At 40.2% G+C, this 26,600-nt stretch overlaps 1 protein-coding gene across 1 annotated transcript; it reads left to right on the top strand.

Moving 5' to 3' along the window:
* Positions 1-20,178: 20,178 nt before the first annotated feature.
* On the top strand, positions 20,179-23,540 carry LOC143531076 (phosphatidylinositol/phosphatidylcholine transfer protein SFH13-like). The gene is made up of 11 exons (XM_077026460.1): positions 20,179-20,229; positions 20,322-20,616; positions 21,036-21,135; positions 21,308-21,574; positions 21,705-21,782; positions 21,866-22,020; positions 22,110-22,209; positions 22,296-22,394; positions 22,481-23,017; positions 23,104-23,178; positions 23,269-23,540. Exons 1-11 carry the CDS (start codon positions 20,223-20,225, stop codon positions 23,284-23,286), a joined length of 1,731 nt encoding a protein of 576 aa, XP_076882575.1. The 5' UTR covers positions 20,179-20,222; the 3' UTR covers positions 23,287-23,540.
* Positions 23,541-26,600: the final 3,060 nt, after the last annotated feature.

Below are 26,600 nucleotides of genomic sequence, written 5' to 3'. Positions count from 1 at the left end.
ATCAATTACACATTTTTAACTTTAATTTTTTTATTATTTATTTTTAATTAAAACCGACACCAAAATAAAAGAACAGTTAATTAAAGTCTCATTGCATAACGACACACTAACATAACCTATATATCAAAACCACTACACATAATCGGTTAAGAACATTCCCAATCGAATCTCTAGATCCAAATCTTTACACTAAAAATTATCATTGTTTTTCTCCATTTTTAATTAAATAATATTTTTTATACATATATCATTACATTTTCACTCTGTTTCACCCACAATCACTTTAAAAAAATATGAAAGATGAACAGTATTTTTCTAAATTTAACCATAAATAATAACTTTTTATTCTCATCCACTCACAACTGCTTCGACCACACCCTAAAAAAATAATGAGCACACTTACATAATATGAAAAACCCATTAAGAAAATAATAAGTGTATTACCAAACACATTTTGTAAATGTGTCATACAGAGATGATGGTTTTTGATAGAAAGAAAACAAGATTGTGAAGAGGAATAATATAACAAGGAGAGAAGTGATATGAAAAGTGATGGGGACAGGGTAAGGTACGGTGGACATCAGGAAAATGACATGTCTACGGGGCTTACCGTGGGGTCACTCTCACCCTCGATTCTTTTCCATTCCTTCTTTCTTAACTACCTTTTTGCTCCTTTCTTTCTTTACCCCACCCTCTCATTCTTTTTTAATTTTTATTTAACCCCTTTTGTTTCTATCTCACTTACCAAAAGACTCCCTGTGTAAATCAATTTACCTTTAACAACCTCCTACAAAGTGTCACATTCTTTCATAGCCCTTTTAGATCATATGTTTGCATCCTTAGGCCAGACGTGATGGTCTTGTTATTGCCTCCAAAACTGTTCCCGCCATCATTTTCCTCGTCGTTTTAGCTGGGTTCGTTATAGAGGTATACAAAACAGATTTTAAACCCAAACCGAACCGGTTTGGTCAACGGATGGTCAAAACTGGTTTGACTCAAACCGGTTCGGTTTATAAACCGGTTTCGAAGCAATATAGGCCGACCTGGTCACACCGGTTCGGTCCGGTTTATAAACCGGTTTCACCGGTTTAATCGGTTTTAAACCGGTTTTTCTTAAACCAGTTCGGTTTTAAAACCGGTATGATATATTTGAAGGGGAACCGGTCCTGAAACTGACGGTTTGTGTCGGTTTGGAAACCGGTTTGGGTGACCGGTTTTTTTGTACACCTATAGTTCGTTATGTACTCTACGGAGGTGGGGGATGGTTGGGGCAATCAAAGTTTTTTATTTTTAATATATATCTTGATATATATTATTTATATATATTAAAAAAATAAAAAAGTAAATATCGTGTAATGACTGAAAGAAGGTTATGTGACATTTTACCACTGCGTCACTTTTTGCAAAACTAGTCATTACTGACTGAGACGTCATGTGTCGTACAACTCCTTATGTGCTTACGTACGGTTTTAAAAATCTCTACCTTTTTTTTCCTTTTGTAAGGCTGAGGGGTGCGGAGCGCGAGAAAGGGCGCAAGTGGCGAGGCGGTCGCGCCCCGGGGCGCGAGGACCACACCACCGAGGCGCTATAGGGGCGCGAGAGGGGCGCGAGCGCGGAAAAAGAGGCAGGCGCGGGTGGGCTAGCGGCTGGGGGGGGGCGTGAATGTGGCTTGGGATGCGTGAAAAAGAGCCGTTGGGTGGGTTTTGTTAATAAAAAAAAAAATTTCAAACCCTATATATTAACATACCATCCGGAACACAAAATCAAACTCGATTTTCAACCTATATCAAACCCAAACAAACACCAATATCACATACCAATATCACATACCACACCCAAAACCCAAAATCACCCCATCTTACAAACCTTTTTTTAAAAACATGGCTGGAAATTGGTACCCAAACCTAGAATCAGATTACAGTTACGACGATTTATGGTCGGCACCGGACCAACCGATGTTTTATTCGGGGTCGCAACAACCATCCGGCTTTCAACCATCCAACATACAACCGTCTCCTAACTTTGTAGTTCCGGAGACACAAGAACCAGAACCAGAAGGTGAAGCTGCGGGACACAGAAGACGCGTCCACCGGAAAAAACAAGTTGCAACGGACGGGTCGGGTTCGGCTTCGACCGGAAGGGCGAAACGGAAAATCACTCCGTGGTCATCGGATGAGAAGGAAGCCCTGTGTCGGGCTTGGATAGCCATTTCTGAGGATCGGCGTTGCGGTAATTGTTTTAACGTTTTTAAAAATGATTTTAAAAAAAAGTTAAATAAAAAAGTTAAATGACTTACAAATTTATTTATGCATTTTGCAGCCGACTACCAAAAGAGCAAGGTCTTTTGGACAAAGGTTAGGGAGACGTTCTATTCGCTCGTTGGGAGTACAGAGCGGAACCCCGATATGATTTCGGGTCGGTGGACCGAAATCAAAAAATTTGTCGGCTTGTTTACTAATCTGTTCAACAGGAACGCCGGTCGTATGAGACCAAGTGGCAGTGACGATTTGGCGGTCTATAATTTCACTGTCGAAGAGTGGAGGCAGGAGTGCCTGCGGAGGTATGGGACGGTGAAGACGTGGGACGGTGTAAAGGTGTGGGAGAGGTTGAGAAGGTGTTCCAAGTGGGTTGAGCTGGTGGCGCCGGACCTTGATGCGGAAGTAGGGCCGAAACGGACTAAAACTAGTTCGTCTGGAGCGTACAGCACTTCCGCCGGGTCGGATTGCCGGGTTGGATTCGACCTAAACGTTGCGGGGGAGGAAACGTCTTCACCGCCGAGGAGGCGGCCATTGGGAAGGGACGCCAGGGGGAAAAAACCGGCTGAGGGGGAAGCCGTAAACATCAACGATCTTGTTGAATCCCTCAATAAATTCAACAAAACCATGGAGGTGGTCTCTATTGACAAAAAGGAAAAAAAAAGAATGAGAGATTTGGACTTCCTTGCAAGAGACTTCAGCCACCTAAATCCGGTCGACCAAATGCTGATGGAAAAACAAAAGGAACGTATCCGGAAGAGGTTGATCGAAGAAGACGAAGCCGAAGAATAAGAATAATGTTTTTCTTTAGTACTTTAATTTTTTTTTATATATTAATTTGTTTTTTTAATTAATGTGTGTTTTTTTAAATAATTTCTTGTTTTTTTAATAATACGTTTTTTTAATACATTTATAAAAAAATAAAAAAATAAACCGCTCGCGCCCCCTCTCGCGCCCCTCCACACCATGGCCCGGGGCGCTATCACCACTACCAACACCCATCTTATCAAGTTTCTCTCTCTGCCACACGTCACAATATTATTGGCTCGCGCCCCCACTCACGCCCCCTCTCGCGCCCCCCACACCCCTCAGCCTAATAAGGATGTATTTTTACCTGTACGCGGTGATGATAATGCAAATGCAAAAAATGTCATAACCAAAAAGTGTGTGATAATAAAGTGAAAAAGTTAAGGAGAACTAAAACTTCCATCTGATTAGATTTTTAGTTGAATAAGCATCACATTCATGAATGTTAGTGGTGTTCGAGCTCAATATGGCTCTTACATGCTTCATGACTTATGCCACTTTAAACCTTTATATGTTTCTCCCTTTAGCACATGTCTACATATACACAATCCTATCTTTTCCCGTCACTCTCACGGACGGGAAGTACTCCCGCACCGAAGACGTGAACTTCGTTGTAATGAGGAAGCCACACCACACATACAACATTCTCTTCGGGAGAGATGGGATGGCAAGATTTAATGCCGTGGTGTCTTCGGTCCATGGTATGATGGGATGGCCAACAGCCGAGGGCGTCGCTGTGATCACGGGCATTCCCCATGTATGCATCGCATCTGTCTCATCTAAACCGAAACCAAAAATGGCTAAACCAACCACCTCTGAGCCAGAAGAATGGGCCTTCAATGGCAAATACCCTGACCAGGCCGTTACCATTGGCCCAACGATCACTAATCCCACACGCACCTTACTCAAACGCTTGTTGCAAAAAAATGCCCACATCTTCGCGTGGAAACCAGCTGACAAGATTGGTGTACCTCGAAGTAAGGCTGAGCATAAGCTCAAGTGTGACCCAGCGTTTGCGCCGGTCATACAAAAGCGTCGCGTATTGGGTGTTGAGCAGGCTAACGCGTGTAGAACCCAAGTCAAGGAACTCCTTGACGCAGGCATCTTATGCGTTAGTAAATATCAAACATGGGTTGCAAATCCCGTCATGGTACCGAAATCCAACAAACAATGGCGCATGTGCATAGATTTTAAAGACCTAAACAAAGCATGCCCCAAGGATTGTTACCCGTTACCCGAAATCGACCTTAAGGTAGATTCATTAGCACCGTTTCGCCTTAAATGCTTCCTTGATGCGTATAAAGGGTACCATCAAATCCACATAGCTGTTGACGATCAGGATAAAACCGCATTTCGGACGCCCGATGGCACATTTTGTTACCAAATGATGCCATTCGGACTAAAGAATGTCGGATCCACATACCAACGCCTGATGGACAAAGAGTTTCATGCCCAAATCGGGAGGAACTTGGAAGTTTACATGGATGACTTGGTCATCAAAAGCCTCGAGCCAGAGGCGATGTTGAAAGACATCGAAGAAACTTTCAACACGCTTAGAAAGATAAACATGAAGCTCAACCCGAGCAAGTGCTCCTTTGGGATGGAAGAGGGGAAGTTCTTAGGAGTCATCGTTACCAAAGATGGCTTCAGAGCGAACCCCGAAAAGGTTGAAGCCATTATGAAAATGGAATCACCTACTACCATCAAACAGGCTCAAACACTGAATGGACGACTAGTCGCACTTAACCGCTTTTTGGCAAACCATGCGGATAGGTCGTTCCCATTCGTGTCAACATTGAGAAATTGTTTGAAGAAAACGCACTTCCACTGGACACCAGAAGCGGAAGCAGCCTTTCAAGAGATTCGGTCACGCTTGATCGAACTCCCAACACTCACAGCACCAGAAGTGGGGGAGGAATTAATTCTCTACCTCTCCGCCACAGACAGAGCAACTGGGACAGTCTTACTAGTAGAACGAAAGGGCATCCAGATGCCCATCTACTATGTAAGCCGCGTCTTAACAGACGTAGAAACCCGGTACTCCACCCTGGAATAATTAGTCTTAGCGCTTGTACAGGCTTCACGCAGGCTAAGACGATATTTCCAAGGCCACCCAATCACCATTCTCACCAACTTCAAGCTTGCAAACGTTCTAGGCAAACCCGAGTTTTCAGGGCACCTAGCCAAATGGGCAATTGAGTTGGGATAATACGCGATAAAGTACAAGCCAAGACCAGCCATAAAAGGCCAGGTCTTGGCCGACTTTATTGCAGAAGTCCTCGCTTCGCGGGAAAAAGAGTGCCAGGAAGAGGCTCAACCCTCTCCAGCACAAGACATAAACGATGTCTGGAGACTCTATACTGATGGAGCAGCCAACAAAGAAGGTTCAGGCGCAGGGTTGAAACTAACTAACCCAGCAGGCCAAGAATACACTTACGCTATTTGGCTGGATTTTCCAAGTACGAATAACGAAGCGGAGTACGAAGCATTCTTGGCCGGATTAAGAATTGCGCGTAAGATGGGGGTGAAAACTTGGAAGCCCACGTGGATTCCATGCTAGTAGCCAACCAGATAAACGGGACGTACACGGCCATGAACGACACAATGGCCCTGTACCTCGCACAAGCAAAAACCCTTATGCGCGATTTCAACGATTGCAAAGTTGTGCACATCAAGCGAAGCGAAAACAAATCTGCGGATGCGTTAAGTAAGCTTGCATCGTTAGCCTTCACCCACTTGGGAAAGGACATCCGCGTTGAACTTTTTGGAGCACCATCAGTTCCGCACAAGGAAATTTGTGTCATCCAAACCGGCACGGAAACATGGATGACGCCAATCATAAATTACCTTGCGACGGGTGTATTACCAGAGTCAAAGACACATGCAAGAAAGATACGCTGTAAATCACTGAACTATCAACTTGTTGATGACATACTTTACAGGCGTAATTTTCTTGGCCCACTCCTCAGATGCGTTGACGACCAAGATGCCGACTACCTCCTAAGGGAAGTACACGAAGGCATCTGCGGAGTACACGCAGGTCCACGCGCAGTTGTAGCTAAGCTAAACAACGCGGGATACTTTTGACCGGGGATGCACACGGATGCGCTGGCCTACATCAGAAAATGTAGGTCCTGCCAGCTCTACGCACCCAACACGCATCGCCCGAAAAACGAACTTGTTCCAGTCACTTCTTCATGGCCATTCCAGAAGTGGGCCATCAATGTTACAGGCCCATTTCCCACAGCAGCAGGGAACGTTCAGTTCCTAGTGGTAGCCATCGACTACCTCACCAAGTGGATAGAAGCAAAACCCCTAGCCCAAACAACCGCAAAACATATCAAAAAATTTATTTGGGAATTTATTATTTGTCGTTTTGGACTTCTACAGAATTTGGTGAGCGATAACGGCACCAACTTTGCTGACCAGAAGCTACAAAAGTGGCTGAAAGAGCTTCAATTCACCCACACCTTTACCTCAGTGGCACACCCGCAGGGTAATGGTGAGGTGGAAAGACTCTTGGAGCATAGATCCGGCTGGGTGGACGAAGTTCCACATGTCCTTTGGGCAAACAGAACGCTGAAAAAAACAAGCACGGGCGAAACCCCATTCAGCCTCACCTATGGCACTAAAGCCATGGTTCCAATCGAGATTGGTCTACCCTCACCAAGAGTCATAACTCAACCAGAAGACAATGATGCGGAAAGACGGTTAGACCTTATGCTGACCGAAGAGCGCAGAGACTTAGCCGCAGCGCGTGAAGAGAACTACAAGCGACAAATGCAAAAGTACTACAACACGCGGGTGAAACTCTGCAACTTCAATGTCGGAGACTACATACTGCGTAACAACGAGGCTTCGAACCAGGAGCGCCCAGGAAAGCTGGCCCCGGTCTGGGAAGGGCCATACATTATTAAAAAAGTTCTGGGAAAGGGCGCATACCGGCTCGAAAGGCTCGATGTCACCCCCATCTCAAGAACATGGAATGGAGCTCAATTACGCAGATGCTACATGTAGATCAATTCCAAACTTGTAACGAACAGGCCTAGAGCCACTTCTAATGGAAATGATTCTTCTTATCACATTGATGCTGATAGCCTTACCTTTATACTTATGAACTGATCACACTGATATGCCGGTATTCACCGCATAAATAAGTGAGGGAGGAAGTAAGTTGTTGCGTAGGGAAAGCGGCACAACCCGCATAAATACAAATAAACAGTAAAAATTTATAAGGAAAATATGAGGAAAACCTTCACGCAGGTCAGACATAGATGAAGTTTGGTCATCTTACTAAGTGAAAGTGACGGTCCTACCCGCACAATCACGATAGAGGAAACAGAACATTAACCTATTATCTGACACGTGTCGAAAGGTTAACTTATTCAAAACACTTAGAAAATTGCTAAGTTAAACAAAAATATGCATGAGCAAATCATATAATGTTTATAAGGCAAGGCATTAACAAAACCTTATATTCACGATAAAAGCTGTTCAAACATTACAAAATGGCTAGGTATCTACCCTTCTACAAAAAGTGCAAATCTATCCTAACGGCTGGGAGGAATCTCAGGATTCAGGCTTCGGGACCACTCCCTCCAAACCCGCTTGAACCCGCACCATCAGTTGGCTGCGGCTGTTCAAGGAAAGATTTGAGAACAGCTAGCCCGTCATCAGCAGCAGCAACTTCATTAACCTTTTTCACGACCGGATGAGAGAAAGCAGCATACTGGTTCACAGCTTGGTCGTAGGCAGCCTCAGTATCAACATCGTGTAGAGGAAATTTGGAAGGCGAGATGCCTTTCTCTGCAAATCCTAGACCAAGTAAGAAACCAGCTTTCTCTCCATCCTCATGAGAAGCGTTGAGGGCTGCGCTCATGGCATCATCATAGGATGTGTTCGCGAAAATCCGATGCACAACCTACAAAAAAAAAAACTTTTCTAAGTATAAAAAAAAAGGCAAAAAGCAAAGAATAATTGAGCTATGCATACCTGCGGCAACGCTTTTCGTAGAAGCCAATCGTTATTGGACAAGGACTCTTGAAGGGTAGCTTGAGCTTGATCATGTGCGCGTTCGGCCTCATTCTTATTAAGGTTGGCAAGCAACACTTCCTTGGCAGCAGCCTCCTCAACGCCTTTAAGCTTACGCTCAGTGCGATCAAGCACACCCTTCTGATCCAAGAGCTCCTGTAGCTTCTTGGCGTCCTCCAGAGCCAAAGCCTCATGAGCCTGCTAAAGCTTATCCAGTTTAGCTTTCAGTTCTTCATTTTCAGCACGTAGAGGCTCAGCAACAGCTTCAGCTTTTGAGGCCCTTTCAATCGCATTGCGCGCGGTTTCCTTGGCCAACCTAAGCTGTTCGTTAACAGCTTGAGTAGCCTTGGAACGGGCCTCATGCCTAGCTTGCATTTCGGCCTCAAGGTCCTTGAAGGCCTTTTCCCTCTCAGCAGCGGTGGCGGCAAGCTTCTTGTTTTCTTCCCTCAGCGATCGTACCTGAGCCCCCTCCAAGCTACGCGCAGTCCTTAACTTATCGTTTTCACGACAAAGTAATTCGACACGCGGCTGCATCCGGGCGAGTAGAATTCGGAGCTCGGTGGACAACCGGCCTTCCTGGTAACTAACCATGGCCTCCCCCAATGCACCACTTGGAGCAGCATGGCGCGTCCAGTCGACGCAGTCTGCAGCCGTCCTGAGAGTTGTCCCTCGACGGATATTCCACCTTGGGGCATAGACCTCATTGGAATCTGAAACTGCAACAACAAAAAAAAAACAGTTAAGAAAAAATGACTAAGGATGGATAACAGGCTAAAGTAACCCCACGCACCCGTAGGGTCGATAACAGGCCGATAGCCGCTAAACCCATCACCCGAACCTAAAGGATATCCATCCAATAGGTCAAGGAGATGGGAAGGAGGCAAAGATCGGACCCCCTCATCAATAGAGATAAGTCTAGAGATCCCAACTCTAAACATACCTGAATAACTGGCCAAGGACGAAGTAGTCGTTGACGCCGTAGAGACCATTGGAGATGAACTCATTTGAGATGAACTCATAACCATTGCAGTCGCCGCAGATGAGCTCATCGCAGATGAGCTCATGGAGAAAGTCACCACCGGTCCGGTGAATGACGTGGTAAATATGGCACTGACGGTTGGCGAAAAAGTTGAACTGCTCAACGCAGCAACGAAAGTGGACGCCATCGTCGGCACAGCAGCCATGACAGACGACGTCATAACCGGAACAGTTGCTTCAACAGTAGAAGCAACAGAACCAGTACCAGAAACAGGCGCAGCCACCTGGGTCATCGCCTCGGATAGGTTGACCAAACCTATCGTCGTGGGTCCTGAACCAACTCCACCCGCACCACTCCCCTCAAAAGCAGATAAGTCTACTGCACAAAGAAAAACTTTAAGATATAAAAAACAAAGGCGAAAGGAGATGCGGAAAAGGTACACAAAAAGTACACTTACTGGTTTTCTTGATCTTGAAAGCCTTGATAAGCGGAGATGGACCCGATGAAGATGGCCTCTTCACGCCAGTTACCTTCGCAATGCTAGGCGACTTGGAAGTGACATTCGTTGTCTCAACCTCTGAGACAATAGTCTCGTCACCACCACCAAGGTTCCTCGCCGCCTCCTCACATTCAGTCTCGGAATCAGACTGATTCCCCAAGTCAACGAAGGTAGCAACCTTCGTTTTGCCCTTCACGCTGGCCGCCTTCTTTATCCTTACAATAAAAGGCCCATCTGCGAATCCCTCATCAGAAGATGACAAGATCAGAGGAATTCCAGCAGAAGTTTGAGCATGAAGAGGACGATGGTTAAAGAACTCATTACCTGGCCGAGTGGCACTTAAAATCTCATGGCCTGGCGGGTAGACCTCTGCGAATCTATCCGCAGTTTTCTCCAAAACGGGCAACTCGTTCTCATCAAGATCACGAGTACCCAACCGCGCGGGACCACCAGTCTCCCGCGGGTGCAAAAGCGACTGTAAGTCGTTCCCCTCTGAAATAAAAATGATAACAATGTTAGAAGGACAACCCTAAACAAACACAAAAGACGGGGCATACCATAAGGAATATAGTTCAAACCGTATTCAAGAACGATGGGTATTTGCGGCGTCCCAGACCCGACATCCTTCCACACGCGACTCATCCCAAGCATGACCATCCCAAACTCCGCGAAGCGATAAACAGGAGTCTGAATTTGGGAAATCTTGGTGAACCACTCTGTCTCCTGGTAGTTGGAAGCCGGAAGATTAGGAAGTGCCCTCCCATTCTTGAACGTCATCGCAATGGGAACGACACGAGCGGAAATATAGAAAAATTCCCGCTTCCAAGAACGAAGACTACGCTCAGTAGTACAGATCTTCAAACCCTTGATCCGAGTGACAAGGGTACACCAACCCTGGACGCACATCCAAGTATAGAAGGTCATCAGGCGGTCGACTCGAGGCTCGGTATCCAAAATACGGCACACCCATTCGAAATGGCGAACTTTAGCAATTGCCATTGGGTGCACCTCTGTCAAATGAACACCGTGTTTCTCCAAAACACGGTATACGAACTTCGTTAATGGGAACCTTGAATTCCATATAGGAAGAACGAAGCGTAAACCCCTATCATGCCCTTAAGGGCGTCGTATACCGTCTGGTTGGCCTCCGGCAACTCCGGCTCATAGGACTTCAGCATGAATTTCTTGACGATGTAATTGTATACATCGACAAAAAGAGTACACTGACACTCACCAGCAGTACTCTTATCGTCTTTGTCGGACGTTGACGCCGGGTTCTCGGGGTAAACGTCTGACTCCTCGACGTTAACCTCTGGGTCATGAGAAGATATTTTTTAATGTTAAGGAGGAAAGAAAACGGTTTCAGGAGAATGCTCGCCGGAAAAGATGAGTATTCGCCGGAAATCGCTTAAAAGGAGAAGAAGAGTGAAGTGAAGATAATGGACGAAATACACCCTCTCCACCTTATATACTCATCGCAATGAATGCGATGAATTAATGCGGATGAGAGAGAAGGCGCAGGAGCAATGACACGGCGACACGTGTGGATAAAGCAAGCTGGCAACAGGTGTCAAAAGGGCGCGTGCCATAAAACTCGTGCCCACGCGCCTGAAAAAGCGTTCAGATTGACCACATGCTGTCATGTCGTCATAACTTCCTGCACATCCTGAAACCGTCAGAAGGCGCCAACGTCCTCTCAGCCGTTTGGACTGTCCTTATCCTTTCACCAACCTTCTGAATTTCAAAAAGATTCAAAAATAAGAGGGAATATACCCCCTTACCTTGGAAAACAAGAAACCATAAGACAAGTGCGGGTACAGTGTCAAGGTGAAACCCTTCACATACTTAGCACTTGCAGGGAATTGAAGCAAAGAAGATCGATCTTATGGGCCATACTTGCGGAAAGAGAAATAACATCCCCGCATGGCGGGAACGTTGAGAACTAGATTGTTTGAAGCTTCAAGGTGGAATTGGTTGTTTAACATAACTGATCACTATGTCTAAAACTACCAAAACCTCGTGGAGAATCTACACAAGTGAAACTCAACGTTCCCGACTTGCGAAGAAGTTACACACCTACCCGCATCATACCCAAAGATCAGGCAGAAAAGTCGGGAATTTTCTGCAAGTGACATTAGGAAAACCGCGGGAAGAATCCCCACGGAGAACCTTATAAAACGAAAACCCCTCTTTAAAGCCCCTTGCTTAAAGTCCAAAAGTTCCCCTCACTTATTAACAATTCATGAGAAGAACAATGGACTGGGGGGACTTGAAGAGGTAGGTCCCCGCAAAGCCCAGTTGGACCCGCAAGACTCACCTTGAAGAGGTACGTCTGCGCAAAGACCAACTGGTTCCGCAGGACCCACCATGCTCAGAGAGATGAAGACCTTACACGCAGTAAGCCAGCTGTCCCCGCAGGAAAGCCTCCCTTGGTACAGTACCCTGCCTGTCCCCGCAGCTGTGGGTACAAGCCAAGAAGGAAGGCTACCCGCACTAACAGTAAGGCTACACGCATAAGGCACTAACTCTTATACTTCAGCAATGTCACCTGAAGAAGGAATGAGCAGGGCGGGAATATTCCCGCCCAAAAGAGCCAGTCCGTACGCTTCTAGAAGATCTTTTGTACTATACCTACCAAGGTATGGACAAATAGACAAGATCTGACAAAAGCAACCCATGAACCAATCACATGGTGACAGCTCACTGACAATAGTGCGAGGAGGAGCACGCTCCAGTACAAAATGTCACTATCAGCCGCTGCCTACCCACCAACTCCCATCGTGGCACGAACGTAGCCCATAGTTGGTGGAAAAGGAATATTATATACAGCTGGCCGTACCTGCTTGGAAACCTACCTTCGGCTATAAATACTCCAACACCCTGGAACGGTATCATCATCTTCTCTCTAGTTATTTCTCTCTATATACACTTATATTCAGAGCAACCTAGTCTGATTCTCACGCCGGAGGGTGGTCACAAGGAGGAACCCCTCCCCCTTCTCAGTGACGAGCTTACGGTGTCTGTTTTGCAGGTTGAGAAGAATAGCCATCTTTGCCGGACCTAACCCTTGTGGGAAACATCTACTTAACCCTAAGATTATCCTTAATCTGTCGGGGTCACTTAGTGTTTCTTCAAGCAGTTTGTTAAAATTTGAAACAGATGTTATTTAAATAGGAGACTTTTTGTCATTCGAAGTTGTGGTAGTCAAACCATTTTTCCTTTACAAACAAGGTTATAAAAGCAAGTCAAACCATTTAAAATAGATTTAACCATTTTTCCTTTTTGTGAAGTTGTGGTAGTCAAACCACGGCGACCATTATATTTACTTCTCTTCAAACCCTCTACCTTCTTTTAAGCATTCATAACTTTTTTATTATGATATATTATTATTTTTTAAGTACATCATAAATGTGAGCACATTTTTATGTTTAATTTGAGAATTATATTGTTACATAAAAAATAACAATTAAAAAAAAGAGACTTGGTGTTCCATATGACACAGGTTCGATGTTTGCGCACAACATTTAGTTTTTGAGGCATCAGATGATGATGAGATACAAGGCGAATATGTGAATTTTACTAGTTAGATTCTTGAACATAAATTTTTTTATCTTACCGCACTGTCGTGCCATAGAACGAGTGTTCACGAGCATTGGCCTAAGGTGGTGGGTTTTCTCGGATCGAAAGACTAGTGTACCCCGATACGATGAATTTAGCTAATAGCTCATTTGGAAGATTCGTTGCCCGTTACAAAAAAAAAGAAGTTTGACCCGAACTTGAGGTTAACAATTCAAGTTGCAAATCATTTCTTTATATGATTATTACAAACTTGAGGTTAACAATATTACTTGCTAGACTCATAGGTCGAATTGTGACTCATATCATGCAAGTTTTTTTAAACGGGAGATGTGTTATTTTAATATGGCCTTTAAAAAAAAATATCGGACAAGTTTTTCGATGAGGAGAAGGTGAAGGTCTAGAAGGAGTTACTAAATCTCATTAGGTAACTAATATGGAAGTTAAGTATGGAGCCATGGCTCTCAGGTGATGAGGTTATTTAGCATGTGCCCCTTTCAAAATATTATGTCTTAGAACTTAGAAGGATCATTTTTTTTGTGTTAATCTTTAAAATCGTATATCATTCAACTTTCAATAAAAAATTTTTAATACAAAACATGAATCACGAAATACATAAATGATTTTTTAAAGTTGGTTGTGGCTTAATGGTAGAGCACTCACTTTACAAGTGAGAGGTAGGGGGATCAAACCTCACTACCACCAACTTATATGGGAGATATGAGGGATGACCCTGCCAGGGTTCGAGTCCTGATCTCACCCGGTTTTACCGGCTCCTCGCTGTCGTGCCGTTTGGCGGGCGTGGGGGTCGAGTTTTATCCGGTGAATCCCTCAACAGGTGGACCGCTAGGGGCTCCGTCCGTCCGGACTAGTGGCCGGCTCGGGCTACCTTTAGCCAATGGGGCCGCGTACGGGGTACCCGGCGTTACTTAGTTGGCCGTTCAAAAAAAAATAATAATAAATGATTTTTTTATACGAAACTTTTAGAAAATTACAATAAGCTAACCTACTATTACGTTTTTTCATGATGGAATATGTGTCAAATAAACACTACTCGTGACATGCACGGAATAAAAAATTGACTTAACCTTTTGGATCTTTAAAAAAGTATAGTATGTTTCACACGTGTGTGTATACACATTCTAAAATCCAAATAATAATTCTGGTCACTTGTTTTAAATGAAGAACGAAATTATTGATGGATCATATGATTAACAATATAAAAAATCATAATGACATACCATTCTTTATTTTTTTTTTAATTTCTGAAATAATAATGCAAAAGACTTAACAAATTAAAATTAGAGTAAAGTGTCATTTTCGTCCATGTGGTTTGGCAAATAATGCGAATTTAGTCCAAAAAGTTTATTTTTTGCATATGGATTACATCCAAATTACTAACCCCGTTAAATTTAATCGTTAAGTCAGGGGTAGACATGTCTTTTTACCCTTTTTTATTATAATACTTATTTTAGTGAACTGCGGTTTTCGTCCATCTAGTTTGTCCAAATCTGCAGTTTTAGTCCAGTAGTTTCAAATTTGCAATTTTCTTCCCTATGGTTTCATTTCACTTGCAATTAAACCTGAATTCTCTAATACCGTTAAGTCTGGTAGTTAAACCATCAGTGCGCCATTCACGTGAGGGGCAGTTTTGTTCCTTTTTTTTTCTTTTTCCCCAAATACACCGCAGCCCTCACATGAGGGGCTTGCGAATTAGGACTGAAGTTTATTGAGGGAAAGAAACAACAAAACTGGTCGTCACGTGAGGGGCGCACAAATGGATTAACGACCAAAATTAACAAGGTTAATAAATTCAGGTTTGATTGCAAGTGAAATGAAACTACGGGTACGAAAATTGCAAACTTGAAACTATTGGACTAAAACCGCAGATTTTGACAAACCATAAGGACGAAAACCGCAGTTCACTAAAATAAGTATTATAATAAAGAAATAGTGAAAATACATATCTACCCCTGGCTTAACGATTAAATTTAACGGAGTTAGTGATTTGAATGTAATTGGCAAGAACTGGGAAACGTGGAAGGTCCATATGCAAAAAAATAAACTTTTTGAACTAAATTTGCATTATTTGTGAAACCACAAAGACGAAAATGACACTTTACTCTTAAAATTATATAAATTATATAGTTAAGAGGTTTAAGAGACGTGCTAAAAAGAGATGGCTAAAAGTGTGATAGCGTGGAGACCTAGTTTTGGTCCCTACACTCTTCTAAAATTCATTTTCTAAAGTTCCTAAAATGAAAGAACAAGTTGGATTAATTAAAGTGCTTTTTAGAGTAATCAAACACTAAATATATACTATTTAATATCTTTCTTATGTTTTAAGTTTTCAAAAGCAGTTTGAATAAGCCATCAAGCAAACCAACTTTCCATATCAACCTCAACTTTTCTCAAAACGCGAGTGTGTTTACCCGTACCTAATGTAAAAGCGGATTACTACATCAAAATAGAAGAGACAAAATCCCTAGTAAATAACCTTTCCATATGTTGCTTCGGTCTACAAATACCATCATTATTCATTGGTAACATTGTTATAGTTTGTAAATTGAGCCTTCCGATAATAGTGTGTTAGCATGTCCTTTGGGCATGCTGCATGCAAATGTTAGAGGCATATTTGGGACACATAAAAGGAAATTAGGTTGGGGAGCTATCACATGTCCTAATGGGGATACATAACTACCACGAGGAAAATTAACAATGAGACAACGTTCGATATCGTATATGATTCAACATCTTATAGTCAAATAAATAAATAAATAAATAAATACAAATACAATATTGGACCATAAGCTTCAATACTAGCACCAACCAAGATGTCTCCCTTAACATAGACCTTGTGTAGGAAAGAAGGGAAGTAATCACACTTGGTAAGGAGATCATGTGATATAGATTGAATAAGAGTACGAACACAAACATAAATACAAATACACTGAATAAGAATACGAACACGAAACGACTCTTTCAATTTATTTTAATTTTTAACACTTAGAGCACAAACTGCATACCCCTAACCATTTATTTATACTAATTAACTTCCAAAACATGCTATGGCTCAAACCACCTCCCACGTACTTACTTTCAAACAAATAGGATAAACATGTAAATAAACAAACTTACTAAATGATAACTCTAAACCACCAAACTATTGATTAAATACTAAATAATTTAACTTTTTCAATTTACCCCCTTTAACTTTTACGATAACCTATTTCAAGATTAACTTCCAGTATATATAAATGTTACTTTCATATATCCTCTAATGATTCACAATGATGCCTAAAAGATCAATATATTAAAGCAAATAAATCAAAATATATTGAACAAACATCATGATTAGTGCACAACATAACACATCAAACGATAAATGATTGGTAAATAACTAACAATATAAGAACCGCGATTAATAGCATTGTTCGAATGTGAATCTACTGTAGCATGCAAGTTCAAATTAATCAAGTAAATGTTCAAACTCCCAAATCAACGTGTATACGCTACTCCTCAATGCAATAAATAAATACCATGTGTTTAAATAAAGCATAAGATGCTTAAACATGAAGGATTTTTTTTATAAAGATGTGCTTGGACAAGTACAATAGAAGGTCCAATTGTATACTATTCATTTAGTTGAGCCTTGCTCATGAGTAGGATTGTAAAAGTTAACCTACTGAACCACATCTCCGTTGTGATTTTCCAATGGCCCATCAACACATCCTCTTAGTCGTCATTGATCTCCTACCATCTCATACACCACTCCCACCACATTCTATTGTATACCATGTCAAAACTTCCCATCACGATTTTTCGACACGGTTAAAAGAAGCTGACCATCCCTTTTTCCTTTAAAAATCCCACACAAAAGTTTCCATTGCTTATCTCCATCGTAAAAAAAATTAAATCACCTCAAAACCCACTAAAGGCCTATACTTGTTGACAACCACAAAATTCTCCCCACGATATCACCTTCGCTAATATACTCGACGTCACCTTTGGAGTTCAAATCAATGCAATATCATTGCTTTTGAGCTAATGAGCTCAACTCTAGGCCATGAAGGAGACACGTGTTTGGTATCGAGAGGAGAATCAACAATGAGATTGATTGGAGATTTGGAATTAATATTTTCAAGAGCATCAGTAATTAGTCCATTTTAAAACAATTAACTTAAAAAGCGAACAACCATCTATTTGAAGGATCACATATGTTACATGTGAACAAATAACAATAGTCTAAATTATAATTTTTGAAATATAAGAATTAAAACCATAATACCGAACACACGCCGTGAACTATTCGTATAACTTTTTCTAATACCTAAAAACTATACATCTATATGAAGTAATACTTTACATTTAAAATGAACTTCTAGAGCTTCGAGTGTGGCTTAAAATAACATGATTTAAAATCAAACTTGTTATGTGGCTGAAATTAATGTAGTTCAAAGTACCGAACTACCGAATTTATTAGATTAATTCTAACCACCAAAAATAAAACTATATCTTCTCTTAATGACAATTAAACAAAAGAAAGAAAACACAACCTAAAATCTAAATAAACGCATTATAAAATGTGACATTTTACCAAACTCAATAATAATCAAAACAAAAGCAAGCATTATAATTAATTAGTACTTGTTTAATAAATTGTCAATAATTTCCAAATCAATGGAAAAAGGAATGTAATGCAAGAATTTTGTCGGTGGGGCCCACAGTACGATTTCCTCCCAAGCCCCTACCCCCTGGTGAGTCGTCGGATCAATTAATGCACTTTGTTTTGGTACATAGTATGCATGCTCCGAAACGGATGGACATGTCAGGATCACAGCCGTCCACGTGGCATAAGGAACAACCCTATTACTGTCCATATCCTAGGGTCATCAGAAAAGAATCTGGTTGGCTACTTGCAGTGTGTTAGACTTTAAAAGTAATTAGATTCTCTTGTTTTTGTGTTTTGTTAAAAAGTAAATCCTGTTTTTACCACGCCGAAACAGTTTTGGTTTTAATTTGCTTTTAACCCCCTTTGTTGATGGAATTGCTCTATGGGTCAAAAAGTTGTTTTTGTTTGTTTTTATGGTTGGGTTTTAATTGTGTTGATTTGTCGGGTTAGATCGATGATGATCATGAACACAAATCGTATTTTAATGTATGTTAAATTTTGTCAATTGTAAATTTGATACACTTAAAATCACGTAATATGAACATGATTTACGTATCCTATTAATCTTCACGAGTTGGTAAGTTGTAAACGAGTAGACATGCTATAAACAAACTGTAATCAAGTTGTACACGAGTTAATTTTTTTAACAATGTTTAGAACTACCTCCAATACCCAAGTGAACATTCATAAGACGAGATGCTAATGGTTCATATTGCTTTTGACGCTCTAGGTTTTACTCACACAAGAACACCATCAATGAAGAAATCCACCACTTTGGGAAAACCCACTTGAGTCAGGTTTTAAACTTGAAACCTATATATCAAAACTCTTAATCATCACTCTCATGCCATTAGACCATCCTCTATGGGCGTCATTGGGGCTTCGATGGGTAATTTTGGGTAATTTTGAACACCGGGCGCTAATGGGTAATTTAGGTGGGCCCTTTCTCTCTCTATCTCTCTCACACACACATACATACATATGTGTATATATATAATGGACGCCCTAGAGGCTTTAAACCACAGCGGAGCATTATAGGTTGGGTTTTCGATGCCCCGGTGCTCACGTGGCGTTGACGTGGCACTATAGAGGGGAATCGATGCCCCCACCACAGAGGATAGTCTTAGAGCAAAAAGCCAATAGCTTTATTTATGTAGATGAACTGTAACCTAAACTTTAATATTTTGACATATATTTCAGGTCGTGTCATAAGCTATTGCTTGCCTTTCAAATACAGATAACAAAAAAAAAAGTCGAACTTGACTAGAATACCTTAAACATTTGGGACAAACTATTTGGTATGCAACACACAACAATAAATTGCATTTTTAGGATACGGGTATGGTTATTGGTGATAGGCGACCCGATTACTCGAAACAATACATCTGTTTACTTCCCTAATGACTATTTTTCTCTTAAGGTATATTTAGTTCATCATATTTGAAATTTTAACTTTTTTTTGCTAAAAAGCTTAAGAATGAAATGAAAAAAAAAAGATAAACATACGTAAAAACTCGAATGACTAATAAACTTGGTACAAGACACGAATTTACAATTAGATATAAGACCAATAACGGTACCAAACCCCAAACCTATGCCATATGCCCATATCTAGTTCCAAAGTGACATTACAACCAACCAAGGGTGCATTATGCATCTTAATAAAAGAAAAGGGAGAAAAAGGTAAAAAGCAAGAGTACAAATGAAAGGGGACAGACAAGGGTGACAAATAAGCAAAGGTAAACAACACATTACAAGCAGCTGCTTCGCTTTGTAATAAGCACAACAAAAGTTGGTTGGAGAGAAGAAAGAAAGAAAGAAAGAAAGAAAATAGTACCTATACATACAACCTATACATATATCATTCTCCCTCTCTGTATCCTCTCCTCCAGCCAAGATCTCTCCGTCAATCGAGAAAGATTCCGGCAATATATATACATACATACCAGTTGTATATGTATATATATAAAGCCGTGTATTTCACCTGAATCCAATTGGCCTATATTTTGTATATTGAGTTCCCACGCCTCTCATTAGGGTTTTCGTATGTTTATTTCATTATTATTATTATTATTATTCAAATAACAACACCAAAAAAGTAGTAGAAGAGACGTGTTGGTGTCTGTTTGAGATCTGACTCGACTTTCATATTGCTTTTGCTTGCTTGTAATAATAATGATATTGTTGTGTGTTTGTTACATCAATCATGATACGTTTGCTGGTTTTCTGAACGGTAATCGGTAGATTTTGTTGGTAACACGTTTTGTAATAAGTGTATTTCGCTTTCGGTTCACGGCATTTCGACTTTGAACAGATTTAGGGGAAATCAATATGTGTAATATAATGGTGGCTAGTGAAGGTGAAGGTTTATGCTGAGTTTCCATTATTCTGTACCTGCCTAAAATGTCAGGTGAGTTAAAATAATTTATTGCAGGGTGAATACGTTAATTAATTTATTTATTCACATTTATGTATTGATAATCATTTTGTTAGGATTTGAAGGAGTTGAAGCTTTTGATGAGGTGAGAGAGAGGAGGTTGGATTTGGATATTTCTGAAGATGAAAGAAGAAGGTCTAAAATTGGGGCTTTGAGGAAGAAAGCAATAAATGCTTCTAACAAATTCACTCACTCACTTAAGAAAAGGGGGAAAAGGAAAGTCGATTATCGGGTTCCTTCGGTTTCGATTGAAGATGTACGCGATGCGAGCGAAGAGAGGGCTGTTCATGAACTTAGGCAAAAGCTTATTGACAAAGATTTGCTTCCTGAGAGACATGATGAGTATCATACCTTGTTGAGGTTAGTAAAGGTTTTAGTTTCTTAAAAAATATTATTTTGTAAAACAATGGTTCACTTACCTAAAGTATATATGTCCATAATTATAGACTTTGTTTATATCAAATTAGAATGAAAATTTACCTTATTGAGCTTAGTTTCTGTAGTCATTATTTTATAAAATAATGGTTTACTTTCCTAAAGATATGCCAATAATTATAGACTTTGTTTATTCCAAATTAGACTGCAAACATGTTCAAAGATGAATATGCTTTTTGTTTGTCAAGCCATAATACAAGTGGTTACTTGTTCTGTTTTGTAAAGTAAAAGGTTATAATTTATAAATTTTCTATATTTATTTTAGTAAATATAGGAAATTTATAAATAACTAGTTGAACTTTTACAATATTGTGTACTCAACTTATTTGTTAATTTCCATTTAGGTTTTTGAAGGCAAGGGATTTTCACATTGAGAAAACGATCCGAATGTGGGAAGAAATGCTAAACTGGCGAAAAGAATATGGAACCGACACAATATTAGAGGTAATTAAATTTGTTTATTCAACCACATTGTAAGTTTGTAACACATTGCACATAAAGGTTGAAACCACTTAAATGAAATGCTAAGTGTATGTCATTTCTGAATCTTTTTAGAGTTCTGATTAATATCAGTTTACTATAAAAATGTATATTCATGTAATATTGGTACACACAGGATTATGAATTTGAAGAACTGGAAGAAGTGTTACAGCATTACCCTCATGGGTACCATGGAGTTGATAAGGAAGGAAGACCTGTTTATATCGAAAGGCTTGGGAAAGCACACCCGAGTAGACTTATGCGCATTACTAACCTTGACCGTTACCTAAAGTATCATGTCCAAGAATTTGAAAGGGCGTTTTGTGAGAAATTTCCGGCGTGTTCGATTGCAGCAAAGAAACAGATTTGTTCCACTACAACAATTCTTGATGTGCAAGGCATGGTAAGTGATATCAACTGTTAGCTTATGCACCAATTTTGACCCGTTTACTTTCACGGGTTGATTTGGGATTTGGGTTATGTTCTATATTTTGTGTACTCCAATTTATTGTTTTCTTTAATATTATATACAGGGATTGAAGAATTTTACTCCTAGTGCTGCAAGTATTCTTGGAGCTATGGCAAAGGTTGACAATAACTATTACCCTGAGGTAAATCAGTCTTTCTTGTAATTAAATAAATTTTGAATCAGTCTTTGTTTCTGTGAATAATGAAGTTGTATATTTACACGCAGACGTTACACCGTATGTTTGTTGTTAACGCTGGCTCTACATTCAAAAGATACATATGGCCTGCTGCACAAAAGTTCTTGGATTCAAAAACAATTGCAAAGATTCATGTTTTGGAACCTAAGTCATTGGGGAAGCTACTTGAATCCATTGACGCAAGGTTTGCTGACTTTTTAATCTGTTGACCTTTTAGTTTGTTGACTTTTTTAAGTATAATATTCTTAATTTCTTACCAATGAACTGTTTCAGCCAATTGCCTGATTTTCTTGGTGGTTCGTGCACGTGTCCTGTTGAGGGCGGTTGCATTCGATCTAACATGGGTCCATGGAATGACCCTGAAATCATGAAGGTATTTACTTTCTTAAAAATAATATATTTTCTAATCTTGAAATAAAAAAAGAACAATTTTTAATTATTTTTTGTATTCTTTTTCAGGTTGTGTATAATGCAGAAGCCACATTCATAAGACAAATCACCAGTGTTTCTAGTGATCAACAGAAAGTTGATTCTTATGTACAAATACACCCTCTAAAGGCAAGTAATCCTTTCAAATAACTTGAATATTAATATATTATAATTTCATAACATTTGTCTGACTTTTGTTAATCTGTATTAAACAGGGTAGTAGAAGAAGTGATGCATCAACTATGGAATCAGGATTCGATTATGAAGAAAATCTTTGTTCTCTAACGACCCGAACCAGTTCCATGATTCCAAAACTAGACTCAGTTTCCGAAGAACCTAACTCACCTATTTATTATAACTGTCATGATCAATTTAGTCCCATCGAAGAACAATCTATTCCTCACAGTAAATCTATTACCAGTATGTTAGTTAACCTATTAGGAAGACCACTCATGTTCTTGTTTACAAAACTACTTGCTTTGACTGGAAGTCAACCCGTTGACTTTTTGAGAAGACCGAACAATGTACATCCCGCAAATGCAATTGAAAACGAAGCGGAAACAGAAACCAAACCAGTAAATGATGGAGAAGACAATAGTTTTCCGTTTGTTGATCGACTTCATAACCTTGAAGTGTTATTGGAAGAACTTAAAAACAAGCCGGCTCAAATACCTGTAGACAAAGAACATATGTTGCATGAATCTTTGGAGAGGATTAAATCTGTTGAATTTGACCTTAACAAAACCAAGAGTGTAAGCCCGTTGACCTTTTTGTTAAATCAAATTTTATTATTTTTTGACTTTGACTTTGACTTGACGACGCGCTACTATTTCAACAGGTACTTCATGCCACAGTGGTAAAGCAACTAGAGATTACAGCATTGATGGAAAACATGAAGGAGTCTAAATTCCGTGTAAGTTATTTTCCTTCGTCTTAATGGTCATTTTATATTTTATTTTTATGCAACAAATGATAAAAGTGGTATTATTTTATTGGTGTGTAGCGACGGAGGATTTGTTGAAGTCGGATGGACGTTGAGGATCGTTTTTAGGAGCATATATGGAGAGTGGGGAGAAAGTGCATCCATGGTGTCATGTAGAGATGTAGGAAGTGAATCCATGGAGTAGTGTGATAACTTTGTCTTTTGAAAAAACAAAAGTGGTAGAGAAAGGTTTACTTGGTTGGTATAAATAGCAGGAAATGAGAAGAAAGCAAAAGTTAATTATTCATGAAAATATATTATTTTTGGTTTGCAGTTGAGTTCTTAGTAAAAGAAAGAATGAAAGAAAGTGGATACTAGTAAATTGGTAATTACACTTGAGGTAATCTCTAGAGCGTCAAATTAAAAATGGATGGTTGAAATCCTGTCTCAGGGTTAGAACTCATTTATTGATGATTGGTAGACGGTAGGTCTAATGACATACCGTGAAGTCAAAAACACCATTAAAAAATCAATTAACTTCAACGATGATGATGCACAACACATATAACCGACCATTTGGTCAAATTCTTAACTTTATTATTATCATCATTGCTATCAACACCCTCGTCTTCATTCTACCCTATGTTAATTTAGGGCGTCCGTAATGGAGCCCCCCAAGACGCCCTTTTTGATGCCACCTCACTTCTACATGGGCAGATGGTTTTCTCTCTCTACAATACCCACGTAATTATTACTCAATTTATAAAATTAAGACAGAATTACAAATTTTGTCCTTTAAAAAAAGCCAAATTACGGTTCGTGTCTTTTTCTAAGTTTCCTTGCAGGCGGTGTACTTTAAACTTTTTTTCCTACAAGTTATGTCCTTTACGCTAACTGGGTTAGAAAAACTCTGTTAAATCCCATCACGTGAGAAGCATGTGAGGGTAGTTTTGTCTTTTTGCCTACCTGCAACTTCTTCTTCTTCTTCTTCTTCCCCCAAATGTCTCACTCTCACACTCACACTCTCCCGGACCTCGCCACCTGCCTGCCGCCAGATTTTCTCACCGGCGAACTCGCCTACTCATCTTCCAACGAGTCGGAAAGCGACGATGATGACGTCACTGGGTTACCTCGCCGCTTCACTCGCTCTGTGTCCTTACAAGACCGCTTCAAAACCCCTTACCCTCCTCTCAAGGTTCATTTTCATTTTCTATCAAAATTATTATTACTTCTATTATTATTAACTTCAAATTTTCTAACTTATTATTATTATTTTTTAAAATTATTTAGACGAAAAGGGGTTTAGCTGGCTCGCCGGAATCGACATTTAACTGGAATGTTTCCGGGCCCACTCAGGCTTGGTCTACTCCAACGACGCCGTTTGGTCACCGGAAAGAAGATTCTTGGGATCTAATTTACGCAGCTGCAGAGCAAGTGGCCATGATGAAATTCAAAATGAAAATGAACCACATGAACGACGTCGTTTTTGGTAACAGGGGTTTGATCGGAGCCCCACGTCCACTCGGACCTCCGGTTTCTCACTATTTACCCCACACTCAGAGAGTTAGTGGTGGTCCGTTAGGGTTCCGTCAGTCAGCGTGGCCTCCACTTCCGGTTGAAACCCAACGCCGTCAACAAACCGTTGGTTATAATAACGGCGTATGTGTGATTAGAAACAAGAGCTAGGGTTTGGAGGTGGTGGAAGATGGTGGAGGATGAATGGACGGATTTGCGCCACGTGGCGGTGGACCAGAGGTGGTGGTTTTTGCGGTGGATGGTGGTGGTTGGACGGCGGCCGGCGGCGCAGGAGGATTTGGGATGGTGGTTAGGGTTAGGGTTTGGTGAATTGCAGGTTTGTGGGAATTGGAATTGGAATTGGAATTGGAATTGGAATTGGAAGAGGAAAATCCGGCGGCAGGCAGGTGGCGAGGTCCGGGAGAGTGTGAGTGTGAGAGTGAGACATTTGGGGGAAGAAGAAGAAGAAGTTGCAGGGTAGGCAAAAAGACAAAACTACCCTCACATGCTTCTCACGTGATGGGATTTAACAGAGTTTTTCTAACCCAGTTAGCGTAAAGGACATAACTTGTAGGAAAAAAAAGTTTAAAGTACACCGCCTGCAAGGAAACTTAGAAAAGGACACGAACCGTAATTTGGCTTTTTTTAAAGGACAAAATTTGTAATTCTGTCTAAAATTAATGTGTAAAGTTATTTATAAAATAAAGTAGCATAACTAAAAGAAAAGATATAAGTAGTATTAATCAAAAAGAAAAAAGAAAGAAAGAATGCGGGTTCATCGTATGGATCGATAAACAAAGCAGGCCAAACGAAGGCCCCATGGGCCGAAAATTAGAAGCAGCGTGATAAATGTCTTAATGAAAAATACAAAAATGGTAGAGAAAGCCAGAAAGGCTACTTGGCATAAATAGCAGGAAATGAGAAAAGAAGCAAAAATTAATTCATGAAATAAATATTAGTTGAGTTTCTAGTTTATTTCTTAGAAAAGAAAGAAAGAAGGTGGATACTGGTAAGCTTGAAAAACAACTCACAAGTCAAGCTTGAGTTTAGAAAAAGAGCTTAAAACGAGCTGAGTTTGAGCCCTCGTAAGTCAAAACGAGGCGGGCTAAATGGTCAAAAACGAGTTACTATCAATAGGCGACGGTTCTTAACCGGCTTTGGAGTGCAAAAACAGTAACTTGTGTAATTGATTTGGTTATAACCGAATGTGAGATAAAAAAATTAGGGTAATTACTAACTACACTTAACATTTTGATATTTTTCTGAAATATTACAAAGAAAGTAATACTAAATATTAATACGAATGCACCTCATGTCCATTATTGTCTAGAGTGTTTTTCAACCAGAACATTTCTCTAAATAGCTTAGAAAACATTCTAGTAAACACGTCTTATCATCTCATTAAATTGGTAGTGATCATCACTCTCGTCTTACTAAACCTTCAACAGTAATCAGTTATCACCCTTCCATCTTCTCACTAATAATGATCGACAGAAAATGATCATATTATGACAAATATAACAACGTTGGTATGTATACGGTATACCACTCAATATGATATATCGTGTTGAAAGAAAAATATTAGAGCATCCACAATGGGTTACAAAACACAATGTTTGAATCTATGTGGCAAGTGGCAAACTTTTTGGTCACAAATCTCCTTGTTGTGGAGGTAGAATATGCCTTCAAAGTTTGTAGGAAGTTCGTAGAAGCAAACTAGGAAAAACCTAATGATGTGATCATTTCCCTCACATACATACATACATATAACATATATATACAACTTAATATTTTTAATGGGGTTTGTGGAGGTATGTTGTTGTGGAAGAAATTGAGGTTTTTGAGAAAAGTTTGGAATATGATGTGACGATGACATGATGGTTTGTATGGGTTTGTTG

The sequence above is a fragment of the Bidens hawaiensis genome, unplaced genomic scaffold (genome assembly GCF_021521415.1).
Source record: "Bidens hawaiensis isolate Kalapana, Puna unplaced genomic scaffold, B.hawaiensis_p1.1 tig00009076_1, whole genome shotgun sequence".
NCBI lineage: Eukaryota > Viridiplantae > Streptophyta > Magnoliopsida > Asterales > Asteraceae > Bidens > Bidens hawaiensis.
Note: the sequence above shows the minus strand (reverse complement) of the source record. Positions and strands in the feature narration are given on the sequence as shown.

Coding starts and splice junctions, on each gene's coding strand:
- LOC143531076 (XM_077026460.1), top strand. Junction 20,617..21,035: donor GAGTATCATACCTTGTTGAG/GTTAGTAAAGGT, acceptor ATTTCCATTTAG/GTTTTTGAAGGCAAGGGATT. Junction 22,395..22,480: donor TACAAATACACCCTCTAAAG/GCAAGTAATCCT, acceptor TGTATTAAACAG/GGTAGTAGAAGAAGTGATGC.